Source organism: Pundamilia nyererei, unplaced genomic scaffold (genome assembly GCF_000239375.1).
Source record: "Pundamilia nyererei isolate P.nyererei 1_Seehausen unplaced genomic scaffold, PunNye1.0 scaffold00017, whole genome shotgun sequence".
Taxonomy (NCBI): Eukaryota; Metazoa; Chordata; class Actinopteri; order Cichliformes; family Cichlidae; genus Pundamilia; species Pundamilia nyererei.
Window position 1 is genome coordinate 4593807 of NW_005187418.1, and position 23890 is coordinate 4617696.

General features: G+C 40.8%; 1 protein-coding gene across 4 annotated transcripts in view; it reads right to left on the reverse strand.

Annotated features, from left to right (window-relative positions):
* Positions 1 to 3204: 3204 nt before the first annotated feature.
* sdk2b (sidekick cell adhesion molecule 2b) overlaps positions 3205 to 23890 on the reverse strand; it is a 276202-nt gene continuing 255516 nt past the window's right edge. The window contains exons 33-46 of one of the 4 annotated variants that reach the window (XM_005725908.2): positions 23665 to 23794; positions 22946 to 23002; positions 22091 to 22192; positions 21771 to 21886; positions 21197 to 21383; positions 19558 to 19695; positions 18988 to 19149; positions 18782 to 18907; positions 17477 to 17641; positions 17176 to 17316; positions 14286 to 14424; positions 9872 to 10001; positions 4886 to 4942; positions 3205 to 4350 (exon numbers count right to left, since the gene is read on the reverse strand). In XM_005725908.2, the coding sequence (XP_005725965.1) occupies positions 3928 to 4350; positions 4886 to 4942; positions 9872 to 10001; positions 14286 to 14424; positions 17176 to 17316; positions 17477 to 17641; positions 18782 to 18907; positions 18988 to 19149; positions 19558 to 19695; positions 21197 to 21383; positions 21771 to 21886; positions 22091 to 22192; positions 22946 to 23002; positions 23665 to 23794 (2073 nt within the window). In that variant the 3' untranslated portion in view covers positions 3205 to 3927. Of the gene's footprint in view, positions 4351 to 4885; positions 4943 to 9871; positions 10002 to 14285; positions 14425 to 17175; positions 17317 to 17476; positions 17642 to 18781; positions 18908 to 18987; positions 19198 to 19557; positions 19696 to 21196; positions 21384 to 21770; positions 21887 to 22090; positions 22193 to 22945; positions 23003 to 23664; positions 23795 to 23890 lie in introns of all 4 variants that reach the window. The other 3 variants (XM_013909012.1, XM_005725909.2, XM_013909013.1) reach the window with 3 other exon arrangements.

Here is a 23890-nt window from a genome sequence, read left to right on the forward strand (position 1 = left end):
GCAGGTTTCCCTGAAGCAGGCCCCTTATTCATTTATTGCTTCCTTGTGTGGCTCTGTGTTCTTTGTTATATACTGCACACAGCCTAAATGACTACAGTAAATGGGGACAAAAGGTATTTTCTTTTCTCATAAAAAGCCTCTCAACTGAGATATAAATAATTGTGACCTACTATGAGTCCTGAAAACAATTTATGTCACAATTTTTTAGCTGACTCACATTCCCAAGTCTTACTTTCCCCACATACTGTGGAAAGTTAGCATCTTTTCAAACTGCGAGAACAGTGGGGTTCTCTGGGGCAAAGGGTCTTTCAGAAATGACTGAGGCCATTTTTCTGCTTTTGCCTATAATGTACACTAAGTCAGAAAACAATTTAAGCTTGATACAAAGAATACATTAGGAAGGCATTTATGAACAGCACAGAGGGAACATCCTATTTCTCAAATTAGTATCCTTTCTCCAACTGTCAGTATATCCTCTTCAAATCCCCAAGCCACACTCAGTGAAGCTCACAAATGAGGCAATTAAATTCAGGGTTTCAAACTCCTTTGAACTACACCTTCTGTCTGAATCCTTTAATATTCCAACTGAGGGTTCTCAAACTCATCAGGGCTATTTAGCACCTTGGGCTCCCTTTTTAAAAAGGGACCACCAACTCACTCTTATCTGTCAGTCATTTCCTGAGGGGTAGAAGAAAGAGAGAGACAGAAGGAAATGAACATTTCAACAAGTGAAAAACCTCCGGTCTGTGATTCTTCTGTTGGAGGGAAATTTCCCATGTGTTTTCAAAAAAGGGATTAGTGCTCTGGACGCTCTTGTTCCAATTCCCTGTCCAATCCTATCCCATCTAATCTCCTCTCTTCTCATGCCTATGTGGTTAGTAGGTTAGCATTGGATCAAGTGACTGACTGTGATACAATTAGCATCTAACACCATCTGACACTGTACATGTGCTTGTGTATTACTGCATATAATGTTTGCACATATATTTTCAGTGCATCACCAATGTCCTGAGTAGATATTGGTATCACTTAATGTATAGTCACAGGGGTCAAAGGCCCAACTGAGTTATCTCACTTGTGGTTATCTGGAAACCAGGAGAAAGCTGAAGAAGTCAGGATGGGACTTTGTAACCAGATAACAGCATTTCAAAGAATCTTCAATGATCCAATTTATTTCTACCCTGAGTAACACAAGGTTAGATGTGATTTAATTAAATAATTAGCCATGGACAGATCCCAAGTGCTTACAGAACTCATTTGTAAACAGAGTGCTTCTGGCATTGTGCACTCTGTTTTCTTTTAAGGTTTTTATCACGTTACAGTAAATAGTATTCGCTGCACTTTGCAGAAATTTTTGTGTCATGTTTAGAGGCACAATGGCCATTTTTCAATAGAAAGCAAGGGACTACTTTCTGTGTCTGAAGAAAAACTACTCAGGTGATTCCACGAACCATGATGCCCAGTTTGAAGAAACCATGTCTAGACGTAGCATGTGGCCCATCGCGTGATACTCAGGGAAGCTTCGGAAGACTATCAGTCCAGTCTTTTTCTTTATTCTAAAAGCTACAAAGATTGGAAAGTTAACGTAAAGTCTTCAAACATTTGCTGTTTTGGTGTGTTTACCACATATTCTGGCATATTCAGAGTTTACCAACCAATTAACTGGATCTGGGAAAGTAAGCCAACAACTAAACGACTGGCATTGTGAAAGATTTAAACAGACACACAAGAGGAATGGAGTAGATAGTGATCAATGGGTGTGGTATGATTTGCACATAGGTCCTCAATAATGTTGAAATCAGTTGATTATGCACACACTTAGAGCTGAAGTAACATTTCCATTTTTTCTTGTATCGTTACTGAATAAGAGATTACTGTGATCACCATGTATGTTATTTACTGTGCTAGAGTGCGTGAGAAGGTTTACAGAGGAAATAGATTCGATGGGTGCTACTGAAAATGGAAATCTGCTGATTACTGTGGCACAGCTACAGAGGTCACGCAGCACTGGTTTGTGGCAAAAGTTGGAGTCACTACTTCTGAACGAAGGCCTTTTTTTTCTGCACAGTCTGAATAAGAAGGGGGTTATATCCCTTTAATACCACTGTTTGCATGTTTCCCTTCCTCCCATCTCCCCTTTACGTTTCACAATTCAATACCAGAATGGTTAACATTGAAAAATAATTTATTTCAGAAATGTACTGTGATCATATATTCATTCAGATTCTGCATGATAAGCTTTTGTTGCGTACAATGAAATCACCCCACAAATAATTAAAAAAAAAAAGTAGATGACATTTTTTTTTCTGCTTTTTGAACTATGAAAACTAAGAACACACCACTGAGTCTTCACTATAGCGTTATGAGTGCGCCTGGCAGGTGGCTGGACCACGTCAGCCCTCTGTGGCGTTACTCCGGGCAGGTTTACAGTTGCTGCAGAACAATCTCTTTATAAACAGACATAAAGTGAATGATCTGTAAGCTTACACACGAGAAGAGTGACCACGCACACACACATGCACGCGCGCACACACGTAATTGCATCTGGGACAATACAGTCACACCTGAATATTACAGAGTGGTTGTTTACATAAAAGGAAAAGAGGTGAGGCAATTCAATGACATCATCTCTTGGTGCAGGCTCGGCGCTGCCCAGCGATAGTGATCAGTGACAGCGAAAAGTTATCTCAGCAGGGAAGAAAACAGGGGGGTGGTGGGAATCCTCTTGGTCTCTTATCAAAATCACACTGTAGAACTAGCAGCTGTGCTCCCTTATAACAGTTCCTGATGACAGTTTTGAGACTTCACCTCTTAAGTTGGATTCCAAAGCATTTCAGTAGAATCGGACTCGTGAGTGTTTATGTGAGCCAGCAAAAAGTGAAATATGAGATATGGGTTTTGTATGCAAACTGATTCCCGGCCCACATGAGGCAACACGATGCCAAAGTCTCGGGGCACCATCAACAGTCCATTCACAATTGGTGCCAGAGATCATAAATATGTGTTTCTCTATCAAGGCATCTTCGATCCACTGTAACACACTCACAAAAAACAGACTTAAACACTTCCACTTAAACAGATATACACTCGTTTCATATATCTGCAGGATCCTTCAGGCACGCCGCAGTCACTGACATTTGACCTACTACTATGGCCAAATGCTGTCTGACTTTTTTTTTTTATGTATGTGTATGTTATAGGCCAGAGAGTTTTTCCATTTTAATCCATGATTGCTTCTTCAATGTCATTTTAAAACTCTCACAACCAGCACATTAAATGTCTTCGATTTGGCATAAATTCCACCTTTACGCTGGCAGCTTTTTGTTTTTACATCCAGTCCAAACAAATAATTGTTCTTTAACTTCCACAATATGGCTCCATCATATTGTCATATCAGTCTTCGTCAAAGTAGAGTCAGCAATGACTTGATTTTGTCTTCTAGGCATGTCTACTATAGAATATTTATATATATGTATATATATATATATTTATATGTGTGTGTGTGTGTGTGTGTGTGTGTTTTCAAAGATTCTAGTGACTTTGTACAGAATCAGATATTACCACTGAATGAGTTTAAAAAAGTAAAAAGAAGGAAATAAATGATAAAGCCATGCAAGTATTTCAACTAACAAAATAAAAGTGAATAGATGTTGCAGAGACCTTTTTTTTGTTTTTATCAGCCGGTGAGCAAAACCAAAGTTTACACTGGCACATTTTCACACATTAGACAAAAAAACGCCTCAAAAAGTATCATAATGTTTTGATACATCCAAGCTCACAAAAAAAAAATAACATGTAAGTTATGAAAAATAAATTGATAATGAAAATAAAGAATGAGCGACTTGATTGGGCTGACTGCAATGCTATGTTCTTCTTCAACACAAGTTGGGTAGGTATTTTCAGAAGTTTCTATGTCCTCAGTATTTTTCACACAAAAGAGGAAAAGCCAGCAATAGGGGCCCGTGAGCCAGGGGCTAGACTGCTGGGGGGCCTGTACAAGGTGCTGTGCTGGCTCGGAGGGTTGGAGCTCTGCTGGGAGGGGGTGGGAGTCCGGCTACCTTTGGGTCTAAAGAGGCTGCCTTGGCCCTGGGGCTGGCCCTGAGCCTGCTGAGGCTGAGGGCTTGGTGAACTCAGCTGGGGGGGCAGTGGAGGTAGAGGGGGCAGCGGTGGTGGGGCGCAGTGATCCGGCTCTCCTGACTCTGACTCTGTGTAGCTGTAGGCCTGCGCCCGGGATATGCCTTTCTGTTGGCGACGCCAGGAGTTGTAGTAGGTAGGATCACTTATGTAGTGGTTGACGAAGGAGTGGGTCTTCTGACGGTTAGGGTCCACCTCATACTCACTGTCGCTGCCCTGAGAAGCCAAAAAAAGAAGAGACAGCGGTTTATGTTGTGAGTATGGTGTGACTCTGTAGTGTTTCCATGTGTAGCAGTTAAAGATGTTGAGGCTAGAATGAAAATGAACATGAAGTTATTGTGTTATTCTAAGGCATCAATTTACAGCCACAGCTGTCTAAAAAGCAAACACATGCAAACACTTACATTTACAACACAGCACAAGTACAGACGGACAAAATGGTCAAAGATGGTCAAAGCATGAAGGATGACTTGCTACTGAAACGTGCACAAGAAAACCGTCAACACGAGATGCCAAAGGTCAATTTGTCTTCGGGACTTTAACCAATAAGCAGATCTATATGTTCAGGATCTAAGACCTTGACCACACCACGTCAGCAAGACAGGGCTTGGTGTTGTGTTACACAGTGTGGCATATAAAACCTAACATGTAAGAGGAATCTGAGGGAAAGGATTGGATGGGGGCTACCAATTGGAACCAGTCGCCTATAGGGCTATATAACATTCAAAGCAGGCAGCCACAGGAACCTCACCAAATGCAGTGGAAGTGTATGTAGGCCACCTGTTCCATATGAAAACACCAGCGCCTCCTATGGGTGAACAAAACAATGGGTTTTACAGTACATCACCATAACAGAATGATTCAAATGGCCGAGTCATGATGGTGATAATGCCACAATATGTATAAATAAATGCATAAATACAGCCATTGTGCCATTCTGTGCGAATGGTATGAAAAGGTAAAAGGATGAAATAAAAACACAGTTTTGTATTGTGCAGTGCATTTTCCAACACTACCATCAACTTTAAGAGTATATTGAGAGCACTGAAGCATTGTTAAAGTTATTTTTCTTCACATTTTAACTCAGTCTGAATTCCATTCTTGCTATGTGTAAAGAAATAATAGTTCTCAGCACATTCTCACCAGTGACCTTCCACCTTGCTGCAGGTTGAGCTAGAAGCACTATTGTATTCATGTCAAGAAACATTCCATGCACCAAACAAAAAGGAACGTGATCACTGAATGCTCAGCAGGGACTGCTCATGGTAATCTAATTGCCATGAAAGCAAACTGCCAATCGGCCAGGCAGCGTCTGATTAATCACCTTGCCACAATGAACATATGCACAGTTGACTGTGCCAAAAATGTCACTGGATAATTTCCCAAAGACGCTCTTATAAGCATGCAATAGGTGCATAACAAAAGCCTGTTCAGAAATTCAGAAATTTCTTGCTCTCTCGGGCCTTTCATAATCATGTACAGAAACATTGCTGTTGGCGCACACTCAAAGAACAGATCTCTCGCTGGATATTGCACAGCACATATGTCATTCATATGGCAGTTGTCTCAGATTTCCCTGTGCCTCCTGGTTCATGCCTATGTCAAACCCCTATATAAAAGCTTTTGTTTTCTCCATGTCAGCAGAGTTTATAAAAGTCCAAACAGAAACTTTTGTGTGCTGAATTATAGGAAAAACGATCCTACATTTTGATTCTCTTTAAAAGAAAGTATCCTGTTTTTTTTCCTCACGAATTAATCAAAGGCAGATACTGCACAAGCCACGTTCCCCTTAACATACCTCCTTTTTCCCCCCCTTTCTTCTATATCGTTTTTCCTCTCAATAAAGGAGAGCCAGAGTGTGGGATGGCTCAGTATTTGTGTTTTTGTTTGCAATATTGTCACCCAGTTGTAAACACTTAAAACACTTAGGTCTGAGAAGCATTCTATTCATACCAGTCTATTTAGCAGCACAGCAACACAATAAAAACATCCATTCACAGTGGACCAGCAAGACACACTGAAGCACTTCAAGTGGCATTACTTCACTCTAAAAGAATTAAGCCAGCATTGAGAGATGAAAAACCACTCTAGCTGTGTGTGGCAACGGGAAAGCGTGACTGTAGACCAAGTGTTGACACAGGGAATTGCATCCTCCTGCCTGCTCCGACACAATTTTCGAGTGTGTGCAACAGATGTTGTGACTGTTAAATTGTTCTGCTTACAAGTACAGCGCTCCAATCTGTCTGCCTTTGCTTTTGGTTTATCACCAATATTTAACAGAAATAACACACGGATGCAATTGAGTAACCTAAAGTAAAGATGCTTAACAATTTGCCTCTGGGGCCGCGCAGCCCTTGATACAGCTCCTTATTTCAACTCATTACAAGCTAATTACTAGAGCTGAATGGTGTGACAGAAACAGACTTTAGGCATGAAATGCAGCATTGCACCTCAGCCTCAAGGGAATAACCGTCTCATTTATGCAAGGATATGTGTAAGACAGACACATACCAGCCTGCCTGCGTCAATTATTAAGCATTTTTTCATCATTTTGATGTTAAATTAGGCGGTGAAAGAGATTAAGACATCTATCCAATTAACTAGCGAAACCTCTTGACAGTACTTTATTTTATCATCGGCATAATAAAGTTGCTTTGTGATCCTGTTTACAGTTGCTAGCAAAGAAGAGGGAAAACAACAAAGGAGAGGAGGAAATAAAATTGAGAAAAAACATGACAAAGATGTGCATCAATCATGGGTCAGAATTACAGTTTCTTGGAGATAAATTGGTCATCATCAACAAACCATGTAGGCGTTCAGACAATCTATTTGAAATTTGACATCGGCTTGCTGAAAATGAGCTTGCTGTCATCTCTGTGTTTGCCACCGTCTGAATTATTCCCCTTTTTATCTGGATGTGTTGCTCCAGAAATGACATAGACTTACAGTCATGTTAAAAGCGCTTTGAATTAATTACTGCACTTTGTAAATAAATTCTCTGGTAAGCAAGGTCCCAACCCCATCCCCCCCAAAATTGATGCATACCCCAACAGTCGGCCCTTTGTCCTCTTGTTATGGATTATTGCAAAGAGGAGGGGGAGAAAGGGGATGCTGTCTAAGTCACTCTTATTGATGAAGTGAACACAGCAGGGGTCCTTTGAGATAAAGACAATGGCAGTGTATATGGGGCTGGAGGGGACTTGAAATCCCTGCACATTCACAGCACATATATCATTATGAGCTTTTAGCAAAAGCTGTGCAGGAAATTGGAAAGGAGAAGATGGGACACTTTTGCTAGCGCTAAAATACCAGCTTTATCAAAGTAGCATACTGCCACCATCAAGGCAAGGCCTAAGCCTCCTTTGTAGTTCCAGTCTCCAACTAGTAAACTTCATATTGCTTAATCAGAACAATTATATTCAGAGAAATTTAAAATCTTATTGATCATTAGAGCTGCCCCAGAAAGATGAAATGCATAATGGAAGCATGTGCATTTATTCAGATTTTTCCCTTTAGAAGTGATGCCTAGTTTAAGGAAGCATGTCAGTTTAATGCTCGTTTTACATGCGCTTCATCCCATCCAGCCAATATAAATGTCTGCGTCTTTCCAATAACCTCTGTTTTGTACACAAGCCAAAAAGCTATTAATATCAACTCTTATTTATTTGCGGTCGCAACTGAACTTTATTCTGGGTTATGACATGAAACTTTAAACGTGGCTGGTCAAAATTAGTGTGTTGTCATTAGTGACAATCCAAACATTACAGATAATATTGTCGGTTGAGTCTCAGCCAAAAAAAAAGCTGCAGTAACCACAGAGGCAGCGAGTATTAGGATGGAGAAAGAGAGCGGCAAAGTCTGAAAGAAAAAGTATGTGAGAGAAAGCCGACATTTTCATCTCTCTCCCTTGGAATGCCACTCTGCAGAATAAACATAATCTATAATATGACTCAAAGATGAGGTCATTTGCCTTTAACTGGTTTCGGCTTTAAATTACACGCAAAGACATTGCCACAGAGACAACCTTGGAAAGCGAGAAAACCTACACTCTAAAGGAAAAAGGGAAGTCAATAGGTCTCTACCTGCAGGGGAGCAGAACAGTAATGGTGACCCTGTTGCCTTGCTAAGTCAATGTTGGCTTTCTCCAAATCCCCTCTTCACGAGGAGCACAATAGTGAACTTATACCTGCTGGGGGAGGCCGTGGGGATTAAGGAGGACAGACAGCACAATGTCATACTGATAGCTATGAGTTATCCGCTCAATAAAACTTCAAAGAACATTCCTAGATTTTTTGAGCACCACTGGTGCTGATATGGTGGTCTGTCAGGAGCATGGCAGGGGAGCCTTGGGCTAACAGAAAGGCTCTGTGCATTTCACTCCATCAAAGCCAACATCGACCCCTCGAATGTGCAGAGTGGCAGCAGACAAGTGTCGTCATCCAAGGGGGGCAGTAACTGCATTAGGGCCATGCTTGACAATACACAAGTGTGAATGGTAGATATGTCAGACAGGCGTTGAAATGTTGAAATGCTTCATTTGAGGGGATGTTATGGTGCTATGAAAGGTCCTGTCTGTAGCACTTCATTGTAGAGAGATTTCTATTTGATCTGGAAGCATGACTTAGGTCCCGATAAAGCGAGGTGGGGAGAGATTTCTGGCTTTTGGAATTCACACTACAGACTTATTTATCTGAAAGATTTTCCAAGATAATTTGGGAAAATGCAGAGAGCAAAGAATTCCCAGATGAAAGAAAAAAACTGAAGGAAGCCTGATAGCAAGGGAATTCCAGACTACCGTACTTTTCCCTGATGCTTTTATCTTGCAAGGCTCCAAACCAGACTGCAGATTGCAAGATGAATCACAAAAACCACAGAGAGGATGTGATATAAACGAAAACAGAAACAGCATAGTGTATACGCACATAAGACCAGACAGAAGAAATTTAATTTGGTTAAAAGCGTGAGAATGAGAACAGACAAAAGCCAAGATGGCACACGCTGATCAATAGAAAGACAGATGCAGACAGACAGAAGGGCACAATTTATTGATCACACTCGCTGGGTAAAAGCAGTTTGGCTCAGCACAAAGGCCACAAGTCAGACATTCTGACATCAGTTTTTAATAATCTATCAGTCCGAACAGAAGACTTTAAAACTTCAAACAGACTCAAAATTATGATCGCGTTTTAACTATCAAGATCCAATACAGTGCTCTTTTTTTTTCCCATAGAGATCAATTTAACTAACTCTGATCTGACTTGCTGAAAAGGAATATTGGATAAACTATCTGTCTGGAGAGGCAATTTTTACTACGTAGCTAGCTGGAAAATAAATTTTGCAGAGTGCATGCCCTCTCGCTGCCTTACATAACGAGTGCTGTGGCTGAGTGCAGTGACCTAGATCTCAGGTGGATGTTTGTAGAGTGACATTCTCCACAGGTTACTGCCTGGTCTAAAAACTGCTTTGCCACCAGTAAGCAGAGTCATTAATCTCTCATCTCGCCATGTGCATTACTGTAGCTGTATCTTATGACCTCTGCAGGCCAAACACATTGAGATGGGTGACACAGAAAGGACACCAGCATGAACAGGCAAAAAACCACAGAACAGCTGACAATGCAAAGCTGAATTCCTGAGGAATTCGAGGAGATGACGGTGGGTACACGTACACAGGTACAAACAGGACTGAAATACTACTTAGGGAAGATGCAGTATAAAACAATATAATGCTATTGCACCTGTGAGTCTGAGATTTCCGAGGGTTTTTCAGTCAGGCTGCTGCTCTCTGCAGGGATCAGGTCGTTGTACTTGGTGCTGACATCCTCGTCCGAATAGTGAAGACTGCCTGGGCTGGGCCTGGGAGGAGACCTGATCAAAGAGTAAATGCACACAATTAGTTTGATTCAAACTGGTTGTCAAGCTTAACAAAAGAAACCCTGGCTTTTCAAAAACAAAACCTTTTGGAATAAATCAGGTTGGATTTTAAATGCCAGTACATCTCACTGGGTTGAGCAGGCTAATGGAGAGGCCCAGTTTCAAATCGACCACAAGACTGTTTTCTTCCAGCTTTCATGTCATCTCTCTGCTGCTCTATTCCAATAAATAGTAAAAAGAAACTTAAAGAATACTCCCAGTCTATTAAAACCTGGGTTAACTGTCTTATTACTTATTCTTTGTATAGATTTGTTCCTTTAAAATTAGAAATTGTAGTCAATACAGTTTTTGATAAACAAGCAAATGCAGTGACTCTAGATGTTCTCTCTAACGTCTGAGACACTACAGTTAGGGCTTCCTGTCAAGCTCACATGTGTTCTCTCTTTCAGTGTGTGTAGGAGGGCAACTAGATGAGAATCATGGGACACTCATGAGATGGCTGCTTACAGCCTGTCTCTTCTGCAGTGAATAATTTCCTTGATTCAGTCCTCACTGTGGGCTGTGGAATGTCAAACCACTAGGCTCTTGTGACTAAATTATAAACTGAACTCAAGGGGTCATCAAACAAATTGCAGCCTCAGGCTTTGCTCGGGTAAATGTTATTGCACACTACACAAAATGATGGCATGGATTAATGTGTCAGTGCGCATACTTAGGTTATCACATTTGGAATTCAGATAGACGCTTAAACAGAGGTGGCCGAGGAAAGGGAGGATCATTAAAGTGTGGGGGAAGGGAGGATAGGGACAAGGTGTTCAATGAACCTGAAAACTGAAAGAAAGATGGAATGGGAAAAACGTGAAATAGTTGGAAAAAAGCATTCCCTAAAATGGTGCGCTTCTGTCAGGGGTGTTTTCAGTAAATATGAGAGTAATAAAAAAGCTCTTGGTTCCTAATCTCCTCCACATTTTCCACTGTTCCTAGTCCTCCTAAATAAACACCCATCTGTTTCTGCTGATTGGTGCTGGTTTGGCGGAGACTACTTGGACATACTGACTCCTGTTGACTTTCCAGGCCACAGCGTCGGCCGGCAGTCGCTGCCAGTGGAGCTGCTGGAGTGCACACACAGCCGCTCCACACATTGAAAGTGCATTTGCATAAGCATTTTCCATATAAATATATTTGGAGAGCATTTCAAAAATGCGGGTAAATTCCAGCAGTTTTCACAGGGCTGGTACTTTGAGTGCAGTGTGGACGAAATGGAAAACTCCACTGGGAAATCACAAAGCAAGCTCTAACTCAATTACACTCTGAGAGTTAAACTAAAGTTAATTCACTTAACTTTAGAAAATTGAAACATGTACAATGGAGTGCTCCTATACAATGAGCTCAAGTTTTTCTAATTCGTGTGCTCTTTCTACATGACTGAGAATCTTAGATTGACAATCTTGGTGTCATCTTTTATTCCTTTCTTAAATTTGACTCAAAGATCAAACCAGTCACATTTCCGCCTCCCTCCTAAATTTACATCATCTACCTCACGAACAGTCTTCAAATCCCAAGTGAAAACGTACTCTCTCGCCCTTGTTTTTCCCTTGAGTTTCAATTAGTTTATTAAGCTTGTGGATCAGGCAGCAGTAAAGGGCAGAGATCCCTGCAGTTTGATCCTAAGCTGGTGAATCTGGCTAAAGGAATTGGATCACTTATTTATCCTCTTGATATTTACCCTCTTGAGGTAATTTGAGGGGAGGTTTGCCCAAACAGTCTGCATGTGTTTTGTGGACCTGGAGAAGGGATTTGACCATGTCTCCTGGGACATCCTGTAGGAGGCGCTTCAGGAGGATGGGGCGACTGGCCCACTGGTGCAGTTGTACAGATCATCCAGTCCTTGTGCAACTGCAGCAAGACCCATTCCTGGTGGGAGTTGGACTCTGCCAGGGCTGCCATATTGAATAATTCTTTTCTTCTTCTTTTTTTCTATGCACATGTATATTCATTTATATACATTTGAGTATTGGAGGAGGGTCGCTACATTTGTACACAGCATGTCTACTGTTTTTACCTATTAATGTAAATGCAATCGACCTACTTCTACTACCCCTCTTAGTATGTTGTTGTGTTTTTTATGTATGTGTTCTTTTATATCTTGTATAAAAAAAATTAAACTGAGTATCACCAATACAGAAGTATAAATAATGCAATAACAAGCTATCTTTTCCCCCCCAATTCTCCAGCATCCTTTAGTGATCCGTTTAACAACAAAGCTTTGCATCAGTGTAAATGTTAGTGGATTTTTAAGTTAATGACAGAGGAAATTTCCCCCAGGAGTATAATTTTTCCATAATCACAGGTCTGAATTTTTATCTGCACTTATCCCCAGAAGGACTCCACAAAGTAACCTTCAGCAACTTGCATTCCTCTGTAGTCCTCTTAGCAAGCCCCCTCCTAACACAGCCAAACAAAGAATCGAGCCAAAGTGAAGAACAGCTATTGCGAGCCTACTGGGATATTATGATAAACTGCCCGTTTTAAAACACTGAGGAATCTCAGCCCACTTTCACCCCCTTCTCCTTGACTCGCATACACTGTTGAATGAGGCGTAAATTATTTATCAGCGCTCTCATTTGGACGGAGAAGGGTCCACTTAATCCTCTCACAGCAAAATTCAGTCAGCAGCACGTCAGGTAAGGAATGAGAACCAGAGGGTGAAATCAAATCTGCCCCCTGGTCTTTACTCATTACCAGGCTCTCTTGCTACAATCGCCTGAAGGGACTCATTAACATGTCTGAAGTGTTCGGAAGCTTTGTCACTCAAGAGTGTTTAAAACCATGTTAATCTACACTGAATTACCTCGCCGAGACCTCTTTAAACCCACAACCAGTGTCAAAGTTGGTTTCAAAAAACAAAAAGACGCTACTACAAAGCCAAGAAGGGATTGCACTCTTAATCCTTCCCTCTTGATCATAGAAGAATTTGAATGCCAAACCTGAGACACATTTAGAGTTCTTTGGTTTGATAGCATGCCGTTTATGTGCTATTAGTGTGCACTCATTACTACTGCCATATATATATATGTTTATGAGACCACACTTTATCTAAAGTCTTTATATTTTACCAGATTGATGTGTTTATCTATTTTGATCTCCTTACAGGAAAAAGGTACACTTAAAGTTTAAGCGGGGCAGATTAAGTCATCGGTGTCCAACGGTACTGAAATCCCTGTGCGTTGAGATTCTCCACCAGACATATTGGCCCTTGTATTAAACTCTGAACAAATAATCTCCACATAGAGAAAATCTCTGTGAGGATCAGCTTCAAATGGCATTTGCTGTCTGACACAGTTCTGAATTAAAATGAATACAGGAGGATTAGGAACGTGTTTGATTTCTGATCCTGGTATAACGCAAAAGAACTTCATCCTGTCTTTGGTATTCAGAGACCAGAGATCAAGATGTGGCATTAATCTATAATCGGAGACTCAGGTGTTGGGATTTGGTTTCCTTCGCTATGGGCTGAGTTCAAAGAATGCTGACTGTACATCTGTGCATTCTTTCCCTCTGAGCCTCCCCCTTCAAGTCAGAGACATAGTAGTAGGAAGCTGCCTGGAAGCATCTCAAAGACCTGTGCCTGCTTTGATCTGTCCTCAAGGTTACACACACACACACATATACTCATAGAAAGACACAACCAAACATATTTCTCCAGCTTACTGTTACTTATATAGAAACAGTCAGAGAATGCATTTGTCTCATTTGCAATCTTTTCACTCAAAGGATAGTAATATCCACATAACATAACTGACAGTCTGTCCAAAAACAACATGAAAGCAGCTGTCTATAAATCCACATCTTATATGCAGAATAAACAGGTTTTAATGAGCTAACACAAAGTGTGCAGTCACATCTAAACCTGGACTTATGACTTAGTTCGTGCAGTATTCTCAGCACAGGTGTCAGTCACAGTGATTGGTTTTTAAAACAAGGCCATGGCCTCAAGACCAGTATTGCTGGGAATTCACAGAAATACAGAAGCTCATTAAGAGAGGCTGCAGTGAGTCTCTTTATACGCTGCTTTTAGATAGCGGAAGGAGTGCATTTTAGTTGTCAAGAGTATTTCTTTTTCAACAGAGCTGAAAGTGTTTTCAGGCATGAGGTATAGCTTCCACAGAATACCCAATTATTTTTACCGTATGGCTATTTCATTTGGACATTAAATTAAGCTTTTCTTTTAAATATTATCGGAACAGGAATTTTCTTGGAAATGTGTTGCTCACGCACCTGGTGTAGACGCCGTTCTTCCGGCAGAAAGAGTTCTTTACAGACAGCCGTCGATTGTTAAGTTCCAGAGCTGGGAAACGTCCTTCATCCAGGCTGACCATATCTCCGTGGGTGAGAGCGTTACAGTTGGAGTTGTTACCTGGACACACGTACAGAGACACTGTGTGACCACAGGCCAGATGAACAGGCAGGTTAGTGTCTGGGAAAACTGATGGAACTACGTGATCTTTTTTTCCCTTTAAATTCTCAATACTGAAATAACATTTTATTCCCAAAGCTGTCTACACTTTTTATTACATAGGCTTTTACTTCATCAGTCATGCCGCCAGATGTCATTGTGTTTATTTTAAAGGTTCAAATGGTTGAAGTAAATACAGCGGGGGGAGCTATTATTTGATTCCCTACTGAATTTGTAAGTTTGTTCACTTACAAAGAAACATACAGTCTCTAATTTTAGCGAGAAACAGAATATCAGTGAGAAATCCAGAAAAAACTGATTTGTGATTGAGTGAATTAAGTATATGATCCCTAGGGGACAAACTGGCTGTGTGCTCATGTGGCACACAGATTATAATCAATCAATCAATTATAGATACTGATCTCAACGATCTCAACTTGTTATGTGTGTAAAGCACGCCTGTCCAGAGAATATTTTCTTCCCTTCCAACCTCTCCACCACCATGGCCAAGACCAAACAGAGGAACAGATCAGTGGCTAAAGGCCATGGAGTTGCCTAGACAGTCTCCAGATCTCAATCCTCTTGAAAATCTGTTGCTGAAGCCAAGTAGCAGCCAAGAAAACGACGGGATTTAGAGAGTTTAAGTATAGCGAAGTAGGCCAAAGTCCCTCCTGAAACGTGTTCAAACCCAGTGACCATCTCCAAAAAATATCTTTCTTACTGCTTGGGTTTCTCCACCAAGTTGTGTTTTCCTTGATAACCAAATACTGATTTCACACATACATCTAAATCAATGTATAATTTTTATGATATGTTTTTTTATGGGTTTTTGTCACTCCATTAAAATCAAACAAAGAAACAGAGATCGTCCATTTCTTTGTAAGTGAGCAAACGTACAAATTCAGCAAGGATCAGATAATTATTTCTCCCACTGTAGTAGTATTCATATTTATGACTTGCAGCAATAACTCACAATTTTGTAAAAAAATATACTTCTTCACTTTCTAGCCAAGCGTAAGAAGAAAAGATCAATAAAACAAAATATGTAACTGGAGCCAGGAGCTGATTAACTTAGATACCCTGGGATTAGCTAGCTTGGGATGTTAATTAGTGAGGTTCAGAAGTGCTAGTTGTTGGATTGTGTTTTTCCTCATACAGCTAGCTGATTCCCTGTTTCCAGTCTTTGTTAGGTATTCCAACCATTTTAGACTCTAGCTTTTTATTAAACAGACAGCTCCAAGAGCTGTAATAATTCTTACAAACTAATCCTCAACAGTAAAGTAAACTTATTCCTAATAAGCGTCAAGTCAAGTGATGTAGATTTTCAAGTGTCCAAAAAACACGTGAATGAAAATGAGAAATTCGGCAGGTTTGCAGGGCATGTCAGTGGAAATTCCCTTAGAATATAGCAACACAAATTTAGTATAAATTACATAGACAGGGCTTAACATATTTATTAAACCACCTATCATAAAAACAGAGAAACATAAATATTTTAGACATCTGTCAAAAATTGTATGTTTTTATACCTAAACTTGAGCGCCAGGCTCTGCACCTCTCCAATAAGTCAGAAATTAATCAAGCATAAGATTCAAAAACCAAAAGAATTTTTTTCTGTTCAGGAATGCAAGTAAAAAAAATGCAATTTGGCATCTGAATCAAAAATTAATAATGTGCTTTACTATATTTCCAGCTCTGTTGTAAAACATTACACTTGAAAATTCATGGATAACAACAATAATTATATTTTCGCATTAAATTAAATATCATTTTAGTTAAAGACCTTGCAGATAACGATGGTTTAACTGTTAAAAAAAGCATTAAAAAGATTTTGGTATTTACCAATACTATAAATTTAGGTCAGCCGCAACATTATTGTTAATTCTGTATATAAAGAAGCACATTCATAATCTATAACCAATGACTGGGCTAAACTCACAATTGACATAAATGTTTAACTTTGACTTTAAGTGTCATGATTTTACTATATTAAACAATATAAACAGGATGGTTTCTATATAAGATTAATTTTTCGAGACTATTTCTCACCATGTTATAGGTTAGAAACACTTTCAGCCATCCTACAGGTGGCCACAGCCAGGCCAGGACCTGCATGGTTGCTCGAGGGTACTAAAGGTCAATTGGTGGTTATGCCAACACAGAGAAAAAGAAATAGCATTCGGTCGGTCCAGTGGCCTGGGCCAGATTCCTAGAGGAGGATATGGAGGCTTTGAGAGCGTCTTTGTGCTGGAATGAGAAGGAACCTCTTGTTTTCTCTCCATCAGTCAGAAAGATGGGCAGTGACCCACAGGGACCCCACCCCTCCCCTGCCTGGCAGTTAAACAGCCCTGGCAAAAGTGCTGAGCTGAGGGAAATACCCGCTGATGTCAGAGCTGCTCTGAATGGACAAGTATGCCCCCCGTTCCTGCTTCCTTTCTCTCTTTCTCTGCTTTTTATTCCCCTGCAACCCAGTCAGTGACCTGATTCATTCAAAAGCAGAATTCACCCCCCTACAAAACAAAGTTAACTCAATTTCTCTGCTCAGTATTTCAAAAGTAATAAAATAATAATAAAATCCCTGTAATAAGTTTTACTGTTTTATTTAAAAAAGGCAAGTTATCAGATTCCCTCCATGCCACCAGGCTGGAAGCGAAATACAAGCTTCCATGATAGTTAAATGTTCCACTTAGCTGCACAACTGTGTGTACTCACCTGATTCAGACTTTTTTGCATACTTCTTGCTCTGTCCTCTGATAATGAGGATGAAAACTAGCAGCAGAATGAAGATGAGTCCCACTAGAGCCACCACGACCAGGAACCACCATTCCTCATAGAAAGGAGCCACTTTTTGGGCTAGATAAGAAAAAAAACCCAGAAAATTGAAATTCATGCTTGTTAAAAACATGTAGCCACATTCCTGTGAAGTCTGAATGACCTAAGGGGATTTAATTAAGCCCGAAAGTTAATGTAATTCAGTTCATTCAATTCTATTAACAAATACAAGAAAGCTCACCAGATATGGAGGGAGAAGGTAGACTCGGAGAGCCATAGCCGTAGTCGTTCACTCCAATGACCCGAAAGTCATAACTGACACCTTGTTTCAGGATGTCCATGTTGAATGTGTGCGATGTTGCATCCTTGGAGATGTCCTTGATTAAGATATCCCACAAACCCTCATCTGTAATGGAATTTTAATGGAAAAATTGGGTCGGAGGAGGCTGACGATATTCGTTAAGCAAGCAAAAAATATTTAAACAGTGTCAATATGTCATTGTTAACAGGCTGTTTGTTTGTTTGATACAAGGCTCCGGCCTGGCTGGCAGCTCCGAGGGGAATTGATAATTCTTAAAAATATTACACAATCCATCAATTTCACTGCTCTCGTAAAAATTTACAACCAACAAATTCTACAACATAAATAGCGGAGCAGCCATATTTCAAATGAAGCAGCGTTAGATGTCTTGCTGCTTGCTATGGAAATCATGCCAGAGATCATTTATTACACCCTGCTGCTTGTAAATAAATGTGTAGCTATGACTCCTTGATAGGGTACACAAATATAACCAAGTATGGATATAAATTTTTTATGTTGCTGAACTTTGACAAACATTTTTAAAAAAACAGCGTAATTTGATCTAAAGGCAAAAATAACTTTTCAAGTAATTGGATACTATAGAAACTTTTCACCACCGGCATATGGATAAGGGGGATATGGGATATGGGATATGGGAACCCCCCCCCCTCCATTTAATCTATACTGCCATAAAATACCTATCAGTCCTTGAAACCTTTAAAATGTAGGACTAGATAGCCTTTCCGATTCTCACTCAGGAGCAGTGAAACACATCTCTGCCTGTGAGTCACCTACCATCCATCACCCTCATTGCCATGCCAGGACTTGTCAATCACAGTTGAAACAGGATGCCAATTGTCTTGAATGTAGCGCCTGAATCAATAACCCATTAAAATGCCAGGGACACTGACTCCAGGGCAGCAGATGTTGACACTTTACACCACTTTCCTTAATCAAAATCTCACAGAAGGTAACATAAGGCCAGTGATGGGGCGATCCTGTAGAGCATGGAGTCTCCAAACGTCTTTCAAAAACATGCTTGCTTCCATTTGAACTCTTAGATGGAATCTCATGTCTCACAACCATATCAAATTGGGATATAGATTGGATATTTATTCTTAATATTTAGATATTAATTTCTAAGATTACAGCAAAATATATTTTACAGTCCCCTTGGCTATGGATGGCTGACCCCTCTGATTCCCCAAGACCCCACTTTCAAAACCACTGTACTAAATCCCCTACCTGAGGGTCTGGCCTCAATTACATAGCGTGTTATGGGAGAACGTCCTGGGTCTCCAGGGGTCCAGTGAATGGTGAGGCCCGAACTGTAGCGCGTAATAAATGGCTCTCCAGGGGGTCCTGGGGCACCTGAGAAAGAATAACATAGTAATAAGTGTTTAAAGGGCTAGTGACAAAATGTCAGCTTTCCAAAACATCACTGCAACTACCTTCCCCTGGTCCCGTGGTGATATTTGCTTCCACCTCAGGCCCGTAGATGAAGGTCTTGGCCCGGATGCGGAAGTTGTACGTGACGCCATCTGCCAGGTCTCTGATCTTCAACCACAGAGGGCCGGTCCCCTTCACATCCACCGTCACTGTCTTACTGACGCCTGGGGGGGAGGGGGAGTGGAGACAGTCGGCACAGGCCACTGAAGACTCTAGACAAACACACCACATTTAAAGCAGGTCTTACACAGGCCAGGCAATGTGCAAGCACACCCAACATACGCAAATGCACACAGAAAGTAATGGAATTAGAAACATGTTTGCATTTTGGCACCGAAGCAGTGTATTATTTAAGATGATAGTAGTAGATATGTATAAGGTTGCAATGAATAATGAGCTGTTTATGTAATGGTTAGCGTAGCTCAAGAAATGCACATCACAAGATTGCAAGAAGGTCGACTGACACGCAAAAGCGTTGACTCTAAAACTTCAGATCTTGTAGTGTGCATTAAGCTTTTATAGCCAGCAGCCATTTAGTGCAGAGAAAACTGACATTGTTAAGAATTTGTTACCATCTACAGGTGTGGAGGGTTCATAGACCAGACGGTAGCCCTCAATGATGCCGTTAGGGAAGGTGGGCTCGCCCCAGGACACATTGACGGAGGTTGTGGTCAGTTCACTGAAGTGAATGAAGCTGGGAGCACTGGGAGCTGGAACATACAGATGTCAAAAACATCTAAAATTTTTGTAGAATGACTCTGTCAAATAATAAAAAACAACCAGATGAGTGGATTGAACCAAAAAACAACCCTTGCTTCACTAGCCTTCAGTTGAACTTCTCTCATGAAATACCAAGTAAATTTTTGCACGAGCCATTTTAATGTCATGACATATATTTCTTCTGTCTGATCAATGCGGTGGTCCTTCCCATGGTTACATCAAAGGCCTCAAACAGAGGCATACATCTCTAATTCAGTTTTCTCATCTGAACAAAAAGCCTTGTTAAGGGAATTCTTGAGGCTAACAACAAAATATAAATAAACGTGGAAATATCACAATTCTCCACTGGTGCTGTTTCTTGTTTCTATAGTAGAAATCTTCTGGAGGTCCAGAACCACTGCTGCAAGTCTGAGTCTCCGCGCATGAGCAGAACTCCACTGATTATATAAAAAAAACTTTTTGTTAAACTACATACAGATTTAAAGGTTCTGCATTGCTTACGTATACTTGTTTGACCTTGGGCAGAGCAATTCATAATCACAATGAACACGCTTTGCCTCGAGACCCCATTATAACAGGCTGAACTCTTGAAACCACTGTGCTGAGAAACACATTTTCCTCTGCTGCCTTTAAGCTTCTTGAGCAGGGGGTGAGACGCTTGCAATAGACAAAGCCTCTTTGTTTAAAAAAAATAAAAAGGGATAACTATCCTCCTAATGCATGCCACCCCCTTCCCAGCTTGTCATCTGCTTCCTCCTCTCAAAACAGCAAGCACTGGGGAAAACAGAGGATCTGTGCACACCTTCCTTTTTCCCCTTTTTACTAGTCTGGGACACAGTAGTAAAACGCATCAAAAAATGGCCTTTTGGAAGATAAATATTGTTTTGACACATTTGCAGATGGGCACGGAGGTAGAAAGTCCCACGAGTCACAGAAAGAAGAAGAAGAACAAAGAAAGGGGGCAACGCACGGGGTCCTTTTTGATAAAGCATGCCTGGAGACTCAAAGCTCGCTGACAAAATTTTCATAGCATCAGACAAAAGATGAAATTCAGCAAGTAAGTTTAGAATGGGTTAGCTGATTAGAAACTTATGCTCCGTGTGTGGCTCCGCTAACATCGTTTGGCATGCTGCTGACAACAACGATTAGCATCATCGTCAAATCAAATTCTTTCCCCATGGCTGACTCATCCACTTTGAGAAAACTCTCAGGGTTCTCTAAACTAACATCGGTGCTGCCACCAGCACATAAATATGACAAATGAATAAACACGGCTGTACACGCTCTAATTTATCTGCTTTAGTCTTGTCACGATGTTACCACATTTGTCTTAAGCTTGTCTTTTCTTTTAAAAAACATCTCCATCATGTGTGCGTGCGTTATATACAGAAATATTTGTTTTACTACACTGCTTGATCCCGACTGTTGTGCTCTTTCATACTGATAAACGATTTTGTATAGCCACGTCTGGCGTCTAATTGTCACATTTACCTGCTTGCTGAGTGCGTCCCCTCGTTGGTGGGCTTCGGGGTCCATCCCCAGCGGCGTTGAATGGAGCCACACTGATCATATAGGTGGTGTAACCAGTCAAATTCTTCAGCTTCACCCCTCCTTCAGGCATAAACAGAGTCCGCATCCGCTCAGTCTCGTTCTTACGCTGGAATTCCCAAAAGTAAATCTACATGGAATAGCACAGACATAAATAAATATCTACAGATACTGTTCAGGGAATGCAGCAATTTCTGCTTCTATGAAACTCAGTCCCATTTCAAACTCCCCAATGGGAAATACACAATTATATTTTATTCCCTGCAAATGTTTTCTTGAGCAGCAGACGGAACCTTTTACTGAAACCCCCTCTGGAAAACGCTGTTCGCTAAAAGTGTAAAATTATCAATTTAATAGTGATTAACAACAGATGGATGTAATCTCATGTGAACCACTAAAATGTAAATATTTAATGATAAAAACAGAACACTGTTGTATTGTTACGCTGCACTCTAAAAGTGAGCCAGTAAGGCATGTTGAGCCTGTGCCAGACGCGGCACTTTGCAGAGACTCTGACCTTGTATCCCTGGATGTCTCCATTCTGTGCATCCACAGGTGGAGGGTCCCACGTCACATCCAGCTGGGTGGCTGTTGCGGACTGAATAGCCACATTCTGGGGCGGGGCCGTCGGCACTGTGACAGCCGTTCAGATATATCGCATTTAACGATGACGTTTTTCGATTTTAATATTTGTTTTCATTACTATGCTCATTGCGTTTACTAGGAAAATGACAGCCTCAAGGAGAAACTATTCCGTTAAAACTGAACAGACTCGGCATTTAAGAAAGATAAATGACCCCCCAAAATCTATTTGCCCATAAGAGGAAGTGTGCATACCTGCTTCTCCAACAAACACCTCCTGTGGAGGGCTGGTTGGCCCCTCACCCACGGCGTTGTACACACTCATGCGTATCTCATAACGCTTGTGTTTACTTAGCTCTGCAGTAGAAGTAAACAGTTTGGAATATAAGGTTAGGAATTATATCAAACACCAATCTGTGACATGTATGCAAAATCCCTACATGGGAATATCTTCCCATTTATGAAAGTCACCATTGCTCTGCAGTTAACTGTAAAGAGGTCTGCTGACCTCCTGGGGATCCATGTCTGCATCCCTACACCCCCCCTCCTGGTGCCCCAAACAATTAGTTGAAGTAGAAAACGTAATAAATAGGATATGATCCCTGAATGGTTTCACACCCACCCACACAACAACACTACACGGAATTTTACACTGCTGCCCTCGGAAGACATTTCTATTTCAATTACAAATTCACAGAGTGACACTGTAATTATGAGTCTGTCGAATTGTGCATTGTGGGGGTACAGGAGAAATATGTGACCATCTGCTTTTGCAGTGCTCATCCAAATAAGCTGACATGTGCAAACCAAAGAGCATGCTGGACCAGGCACGCTTGTGTATTCAGTGTTCAAGAATTTCTATGTACAAAGCGCTCCACTGGCCTCAGTAGAAGTGTTTGTACCGAGCAATGTGATTATAAGCAGCCAAATGTTGTGTTAATTTGCTTAACACTCTGAGTTCTCTATTCTAGGAAGCCGGGCACTTGAGAAAAAATTGAGATTCAAAAGGAAAATAGTTTTGGTTTTGTTTTTTCAACCTAATTTGTTTGCAGATTGAATTATTGTGTTTATATGTGTGCTTTCGAGAGGCAGAGAGATAACGAAACTTACTGTCTAACTCATACTGGGTGAGCGTTGAATCACTCAGATTTCGGAGGCTGTAGGGAGCTGCAGAAAAAAAAAGGGATAAAAAAAAGTCAAAATAAGAGCTGTTAAGTGGAGAGACAAAGGTAGTAGGGTTCAAAGTCAAAAATTTGCTGCTGTTAATGAGGGCAGCAACATTATTATAAGAAAAAACAACCCAATGATGGTGATCATAGCTCTGAATGAGCAACAGAGTGAGTCAACAAGAGGAAAATTATAGGCCAAGTTTCACAAAGCAGCAGAAAGAGAGAGGGCTCCAGAGTAAACCTAATAATAGCCTGCAGCTGATAACCACTGATCACAAGATGAAATGTTTTGCTGTGAAGTGTCAAGACCAGTGGGGAAATCTTGGCAACAGTATAGGCCTTTGTGAGAATTTTCCTCTAATGGAAAAGGGGCTGCTGACGCATAAAGACAGCATGTGAATAATCAACCATAACAGAGACTTATAATTATGTGTTACTGAAGTAAAGCGCAGGACTGTATTTCTTGATGTGCAATTTCTAACCTCGGTTATTTCTTTATGGTCTTTAAATTCATAATGTCACATTTCAAATCGCACACCGGAGAGTTCCAGTTAATGCAATATACCACTTGTTATAGTACACAATTCATTTTTCTTAGGATCCTATAGTGTAGGTGGTGGCATAATAAAATGTATTTTGTTGGTAGCAGTTATTTCTCACCAGAGAGCTCAGCCCAGGCGGATGCACTGTTGACTGTGTGAATATAACTGCGGAGACGGTCGTACAGCAGCTCGCGGTATCGAATGCGAAAGCCCAGTAAGATACCATTTATCTTCTCCTCTGAGGGGGGCTGAGGAGAAAAATGCAGACTTACTGTTAGTCTAATGTAGCACATCACTGTACATCTGATACCTACAGATAGCCTGGAAGACTACATGCGATCCAA